This window comes from Protomyctophum bolini (genome assembly GCF_963924005.1).
Source record: "Protomyctophum bolini genome assembly, chromosome: 22".
NCBI classification, from domain to species: Eukaryota; Metazoa; Chordata; class Actinopteri; order Myctophiformes; family Myctophidae; genus Protomyctophum; species Protomyctophum bolini.
This window is the reverse complement of record NC_137883.1, coordinates 35,158,112-35,165,546: the sequence shown is the minus strand read 5'-3', so window position 1 is coordinate 35,165,546 and position 7,435 is coordinate 35,158,112. Positions and strand designations below refer to the sequence as shown.

Genomic DNA, 7,435 nt, shown 5'->3' with positions numbered 1-7,435 from the left:
GAGCAGCAGACCCACTCACCCTGTCGAAGGTGCTCCTCCTCCCCAAACATGCCTCCACATTTTACCCTCTGAAGGTAGTCAAATTAAACGCTCCTCTTCAAACGACCATTTGTCTCTGCCACCATTTAAATAACAGAACACGGAGATGACAGATGGCTCCCGGTATACCGTACACTTATAGGCTACCCATACAAGTTTTACAGGAGCAATAAAGCAATAAGCAGCCGTTTGTTTGCACTGCAGTGTGTGTTGTGTTTTTATGACATCTGATTCTGAGCAGAGTTGAGTTGGGTTGAGCTGAGTTGAGTTGCATGGGTATACAGTTTACAGTCAGCTGTACGTGGGGGTCTGACATGCTCCTGGCAGTGCAGACCACACAGATTCCATGACCTGGATTCTCGACACCACTCATATACCGTGTCGGAACGTCGGAATTTTAAAAAGGCATTAGTTTTCAAAACCTTTTTTTTGCTTTGCTGGATGATTTGTTGATACTTGAATATCCCAGTAAATGAGTATATAATGCATGGCATGTCTGTGCAAGGTTTTGGGGTAGAAATACAAAATATGACCACAAGGAATGTTTCCACTATGATTTTCCACAAATTAGCAGAGTTACGAGAGGACCCCAAACACAACAATGTTCTGAGCTAACTTTCCACTGAGGGCACGAAGCGAAACCACCCTCTGGCTGCTTGTTCCCCACATCATCCTTGTATACAGTACACTGTACACTGCTGGTTTAGGTGACACAATAATCATGTCATAAGTATCACTGTAGTCATCTTTATGTATGTGCGATCTGCCCTATACTTTAGATTCTTACTATTTTATTTTCTAAAACAAGTGGGATCCATCCTGGGCTTAACCACTTAAACATAATATATATACTTTGTTGTTGGTACTTGGTCCCCTCCTTTTCCCCCCGTTTTTCACCACAGTATAGAGGCTTAACCTACATCAATGAAGAAAGTGTGCGTGCGTGTGTGCGTGCATGCGTGTATGTGCAGTCTGTTTGTTGCTCTCTCTCTCCCCCGTCCCCCTGCCTCTCTTATCATATTACTAAGGTTCCTCTTGGCTTCAGTAAACATCATTTCTCATTCTTTAGTTTAATCCATGCCTGTCGTGTCGTTCCTCCTCAGCCAGGGTAAAGAAAGCCGCAGAGAAGGAGGCCAAGTCGAAGAAGCCGAAGGCCCCGAAAGCCACCAAAAAGCCCAAGGCCCCGAAGCCCACCAGGCAGCCCAAAGCGCCCAAGCCCACCAAGAAGCCCAAAGCGCCGAAGCCCACCAAGAAAGCGAAGGTTACGAAGACCCCCGCTCTGCAGACCACCACCACCACCAGGAGTCCCACCATGGACGAGGAAGAGGAGAGAATCCTCATTGAACTGGGCTGGGACACATGTAGGCTACTTTACATACACTGTCTGTTGACCCATTTAGACCTGGGAACCATTATACAAATGTCTTCTAAATCCTGACAGTTTTCTGAAAAACCTTATGTCAGTAGTTCTCAAACATTTTCATGTCAAGGACCCCCAAAATTATATATGTAATTGGCCGCCGACCCCCATCTGAAAATATGTTGTTCCAAGGACCCCCCAGAAGCAAAGATTTGAGTTTAAAATGTTGCCTCTGTAAAAATATATATTTTTCAAAAATAGCTAAAGTTTAACATAATGCTTAACGAGGTCTATTTCTGTACTATAACAACAAAACACTACCTTTCTTGCTTCAAACTGAGATCTAGTGATCCCGTTTTAATTAGAAGTTAGAATGTCTTGACGCCAAATGCTGCGACTCCTTTAATTATACAGAACCATTTCCACTGAATTCACATCGGCAGCGGCACACGATTTTTTACGGAAATAAGCGAATTATGGTCCAGTCAAATGTCAATGGTGCCCGGCAGCAGGCAGGGAGGGAGGAGCAATGGAGCGTCGCAGTCCCGCCCCCGACGAGCGGATGTATGAGGATAAGAACTAAAAATGTCTTTCTAATTATTTGTTCGGCCCAAAAGGTTGTGTTTATTGTCATGATTTGTCACCATCCGAGTTGGCTTTGTCTGACCGAGGCTTACAGGTCTTTAAATAAATACTTTTTTTAAACTATGGGAATTATGAATTCTCTTCCGGGCCGCTCGCCGAGTCGTCGTCGTCATGAAAGGGGCCGGGACTGCGACGCTCTTATGTTGAACTTTTCTCTTTTAGCTGGGTCCAGTAGTTCTTGCATCTCTGCTGCCGGTGTGAATTCAGTGTTCAGGTCTTTGCCGTGCAGTCCAGATGTGATGTAGGAATGATGATTATCTCATCTTGTTGTTTTATCTTCACAGTGCTCCAGCCTGTTGGGACTCCAAAAGCCTCCGATAGGGAGGAGCCTGTTGAGCCAGACTACCACGGTAAGACAACAAATTACAGCAAATTACACCTCTGATGATGAAATACATTTCTGTTATTTATTCATGTCCCATATAGTCTAATCTAAAATAAAATGAAAAAGCAGCTTCCCCTGTCCGGTGTTGTATTAGATTACACTTGGCACTTGAATGACACTTGATGACACTTGGAATGGGAATGATCAGTTTAGGCTGCCCCCGAAGAGATGATTATACATTTGCGGTCAAAAAGGTCTATTTTCCAGGGTACAATCAATCAAGAGACCTATTTTGCGTGTAGGTTTTGCTAAGTTATGACTTAAGCTTAAGACCTGGAGGTGTGGCCGATGCTGTTTGGCCTCTCAAAATAGCATTGACCAGGTCTTAACTTAAGTCATAAGACCTGGTACTTTAAGACACGCAAAATGGGGCCCAAAATGTTCAAACTCAAAGAGATGTACGTACTGTATGCGACGCGTGTGTTCAAAAAGACTTCCTCCTCGTCTCTCGTTTTCATGGGGGACGTTTTTGCCACCGGGCAAAACAGAAACACGTAGACTAAATTGAGAGGCAGCGTTGGCATGGATTTGTTGAATATACTGCATCATGTCAGGTTTCGCCTCCACCATGAAAATGGTCATAATGTTTAGCATCAGAAAAGGGATCAATTGGTACCAAAATTTAAACACCAGGTTGAAAGTGCACGGTTAAACTAATAATTATGTATTTTTGAAGGGCGCTAGCCCCTCCAACGTCTGGCTTTTGAAATTACGTCATATGGCAGCCAAGTCTATGGACTTTTAATGTTTGTTTTCAGCACTTTAAACAAGCATTACCAGGCACCTCTCACTTCACGCGAGTGTGATTTTTCTTTTCTTTTATCTTTTTTTGCAGGTCCACCAGAAACATTCACTGAAGTGACCGAACCCGATCTCATCAGACGTATGTTTCACGACACATTTTTATTTAGTTCATCTGTGTTTTTTTTAAGTGAAAACTCTTGCATCTATAGTAAGTGAGCAGGATGGGGTGGTGGGGTTGGACCTGAAGATATGGCCATGCCCTTGATTGCCTTGTTATAGGTCATCATCACCAGTGTTTTGAATTGGTTGCAGGAAGCACCCCAAGGCCTAGCTCTGGTCCATAGCCTTCTACTGCTTCGATTCTGCCCTGCAGTAAGGCTATGTGACTATCAGTAGAAATCAGACCAGCCTCTCCTCTTTTGTGGAAATCTCACGAACGTTTGACCTACTCACCAATAAAAAGACGGGTTGTGTCAATAGAAAGCCTACTTTCCTTAGTGGACGCACTCTGAGCCCCCCCACCACACGTATAAACGGTACTTTTTGTCCAAAAAGGGATTTAGTTTCCACCGGGAAAAAAAATACTTTTAGTTACTCCGCTGCGCCCTCTACCGATATTGCCCAGAGAACTGCCTCATAGAGAATATTTTTCCTCCGGTTCGTGAGAGGCTGGTCTGATTTCGATTTGAGATTTAATACTGATAGTCACATAGTCTCACTGCAGGGCAGAATCGAAGCAGTAGAAGGCTATGGACCAGAGCTACCCAAGGCCAGTGAAGGGAGCGCAGAAAGGGGAGACGTAAACATTTTGGGAGGTTGAATACCAAGAGTTTTTATTTTACTCTCGTTTACTAATATGATAATAGCAATGCTGCAAAAAGGAATTGCTGTACTATCGTCTCTGTCGGGCGGAAACCTCATATGTCCAAAAATGATACGTAGCGTGCGAAGTTAGTTCATTTGACACTTTGGTGTAAAGTATGATCCATAGGGCATTAATTCATGAAAAGAGTCAGTTATGGTCTCATTGATTATGTGTTTGTTTAATTTAAACAGACAACAAGCACACCACAACAACCGAAATCATGTACATACAAGGTAACTATTGATAATATTATATATACAGTATACCCATGACAAATAGTTTATTTGTATTTATTATTATTTATTAATATAACTTGCTGATTTATATTTCAGAGGAAACCACGACTGGGTCGATCTTAAATCCATGGTATGAAGAATATGATTATGCTGACTGTAAGTATACAGTTTCTCCACTGTCTTTGGTCTTGGTCTTGTCAATGAACCATTCAAGTCCAAAATGACCCTAAGAGTTTTGGGTTATGTGGTTATCTGACGCTATGGCGTCACGTACATGACGGAGAACCCAACTGTATTACATCATAGCAAGGTAACACACAACCCAAACTGTATTACATCATAGCAAGGTAACACACAACCCAAACTGTATTACATCATAGCAAGGTAACACACAACCCAAACCTTGTACCGATGAACCCATTCTGGACGGGAATCCCTTTTGGTGTTTTTATGTTATACTTTAGCTATTGAAAATTAGCAGATCTACAAACTCAGAGCTTGTATAGATCTGCTATTTTTGAAACATCGTGAAACTGTGGCGCAAATCTTTGAATATATATATTCTTTCAGAGGAGCGAACGTTTTTAACTCAAATCTTTGCTTCCGGGGTGGGTCCCTGGAACAACATATTTTGAGATGGGGGTCCGCAGCTAAATTCAGATAATTCCTGGGGGTCCTTGACATGAAAAAGGTTGAGCACCGCACCACTGACATAGAAACATGGGTTTTTCAGAAAACTGTTTTAGAAAGGATTTAGAAGACTTTTTCTTTTATCTACCTAGTCCAAAATGGGTTACATTTTGCTTTTAAGCCATATTTCCATTCGTCGTCATCGTATATGTGTCGGTGTCGTGAAAATGTGTCTTTTCTCCCCTCCAGTGGCAGCTAAGAAACAGGAAGAGGAGGCAGAGAGGGCTCGCAAGGACAAGGCAGAGAAAGGTCTCACATGCTTGGTTTTTACTGTTTTCTCAGGGAAATGAATTTTTCACATCCCTCTGTGTGGGACCCTGCTGCTGCTACTGTTACTGTATCTGCTACTGTATCTGACTGTCCATCAGCAGGGATGTCATGCATGGACTTATTACAACATGGACTCCTTGATGCAACATTGCATTACAGAAAGATATTAACCCAATGAAATGACAAATGGGGAAATGAAGGTTTCCTCATTCATTAGAAGGGCAATAATATTCGTCACCAGAAGCAGGAATGTACGCGTCTTCTCAAAAAGTCGTTCATTAGAAGGATGATGTCAGTCACCATGCAGCAGAAGCAGGGACATGTGTTTTCATTGGGTGATACTTGACATACATTTAAGTGTATAAGTATATAGGTTTACTGTACCCTGTACAGTAAGTACAGTACACATGTGGAAATGTTTAGTGAGGCGAATGTGTGTCACATGCTGTTTTTCCATCATCCTCCTCCACAGCTGAACGACTGAGGAAGACGTGGGAGGAGGAAGAGGAGGAGAGACTGAGACAGATGTCAGTCATCGTTGAACCAAAAAGTAAGACTGTGTGTCAACAGGCTGTCGGCCCAAGGGTTCCTAAACCCCCCCTCAAAAGAATGGTATTTGAACTGCATGGGACGCCCCACTCTGGCAAGCACTTGGAATTGTTAGTTTGGTTTTAGGTGTTAAAATATCTTAACTACAAGCTCTTTTTCACAATGTTTGCCTCTTATATTGGTATTTGAAAAGTATACTGTATGTCGATTTGTTTATTGTTGAGTGTGAAAACTATGTTTTACATGAAGCTAATCAGATCTCTAGACTACGTGTGTCTATTCCGACGAGTGAGTGAGTGAGTGAGTGAGTGAGTGAGTGAGTGAGAGAGTGACTGAGTGAGTGAGTGAGAGAGAGAGAGAGAGAGAGAGGCTGGTACTACCCAGAATGTAGAGGAGTTACAATGGGAGTCAACGCTAGTGTCACCACTCTCTTACTATATTACTCTGGTACTACTAATAATAATAATAATACATTTTATTTATAACGCACTTTATATTTGAAACAAATCTCAAAGTGCTACAGATAAAAATTTAAAATAAAAATAAGAATAAAACAGTTAAAAACAGCACACAGGGCAGCTTAAGAGTCCGACTGGGCAAATGCCTTACTAAAGAGGAAGGTCTTTAGTCCCTTTTTAAAAACGTCCACGGACTGTGGTGCTCTCAGGTGGTCGGGGAGGGCGTTCCACAGCCGAGGGGCAGCTGAGCAGAAGGCCCGGTCCCCCATGGTGCGGAGTTTGGTTCTTGGTTGTTTGAGAGTGTTAGATGTACCGGAGCGGAGGGAGCGGGTGGAGGCTGGGGGTTCAAGGAGTTCCTTTAAGTAGGGGGGGGGGGCGTTGCTGTGGATGCATTGGTGGGTGAGGAGGCAGACCTTGTATTCTATCCTGGAGGAGACGGGAAGCCAGTGAAGGGAGTGGAGTATGGGTGTGATGTGGTCGTATTTTCGCACTCTCACCAGGATCCTAGCAGCACTGTTTTGAATGTACTGGAGCCTCTGGATGCTCTTGCTAGGGATCCCGGTGAGAAGTGCATTGCAGTAGTCGAGCCTTGAGGAGACAAAGGCGTGGACGAGTTTTTCTGCATCAGGGAGGGTGAGTGTGGGGCGGAGTCTGGCAATGTTTCGGAGGTGGAAGAAGGAGGTTTTGCAGAGGTGTTTGATATGGGGGTACTACCCACAGCCTTTGCTCGAAACTGAAACATAGGTTTACAGCTAAACATATGTTCATTACAATATGTTGGTTAGTGTGAACTTTACAGCCATGCAGTGTAAACTAAAATGTATCTTGTGGTGCAACCAAACATCGACACAGTTTCGTATCAAACAAACTGGTTTAAATGTACCGTGTAGTGTAGACTTTACAGGCTGCTGGAATTTATAGATAGATGTTTGGCACAGCCGTGGCAGGCTCTGTGGGTTCATTCAAGGAAAGAATGCTTTTGATAGATCCATTAAAACACACAAACATTATGCTCACTAGAGCAGGGCTTCTCAACGTTTCTTGGCTCAGGTCAGCCCTTTAAATAGCGTTTCCATCTGATCCACGGCACCCTGCCCTGAATTACATTGTTACCCAATTTGAAAATATTTCCCCTTAAGATACAGTATATGTCACAAGGAAAACTTGACAGACTATCAGTTTCCATTAGGAGTC

General features: G+C 43.1%; 1 protein-coding gene across 2 annotated transcripts in view; it reads left to right on the top strand.

Moving 5' to 3' along the window:
- aebp1a (AE binding protein 1a) overlaps positions 1–7,435 on the top strand; it is a 29,279-nt gene that overhangs the window by 1,251 nt on the left and 20,593 nt on the right. The window contains exons 2-8 of one of the 2 annotated variants that reach the window (XM_080755751.1): positions 1,143–1,400; positions 2,329–2,394; positions 3,265–3,312; positions 4,230–4,271; positions 4,371–4,430; positions 5,154–5,213; positions 5,707–5,784. In XM_080755751.1, coding sequence (XP_080611877.1) covers positions 1,143–1,400; positions 2,329–2,394; positions 3,265–3,312; positions 4,230–4,271; positions 4,371–4,430; positions 5,154–5,213; positions 5,707–5,784 — 612 coding nt within the window. Of the gene's footprint in view, positions 1–1,142; positions 1,401–2,328; positions 2,395–3,264; positions 3,314–4,229; positions 4,272–4,370; positions 4,431–5,153; positions 5,214–5,706; positions 5,785–7,435 lie in introns of both variants that reach the window. The other variant, XM_080755752.1, reaches the window with a different exon arrangement.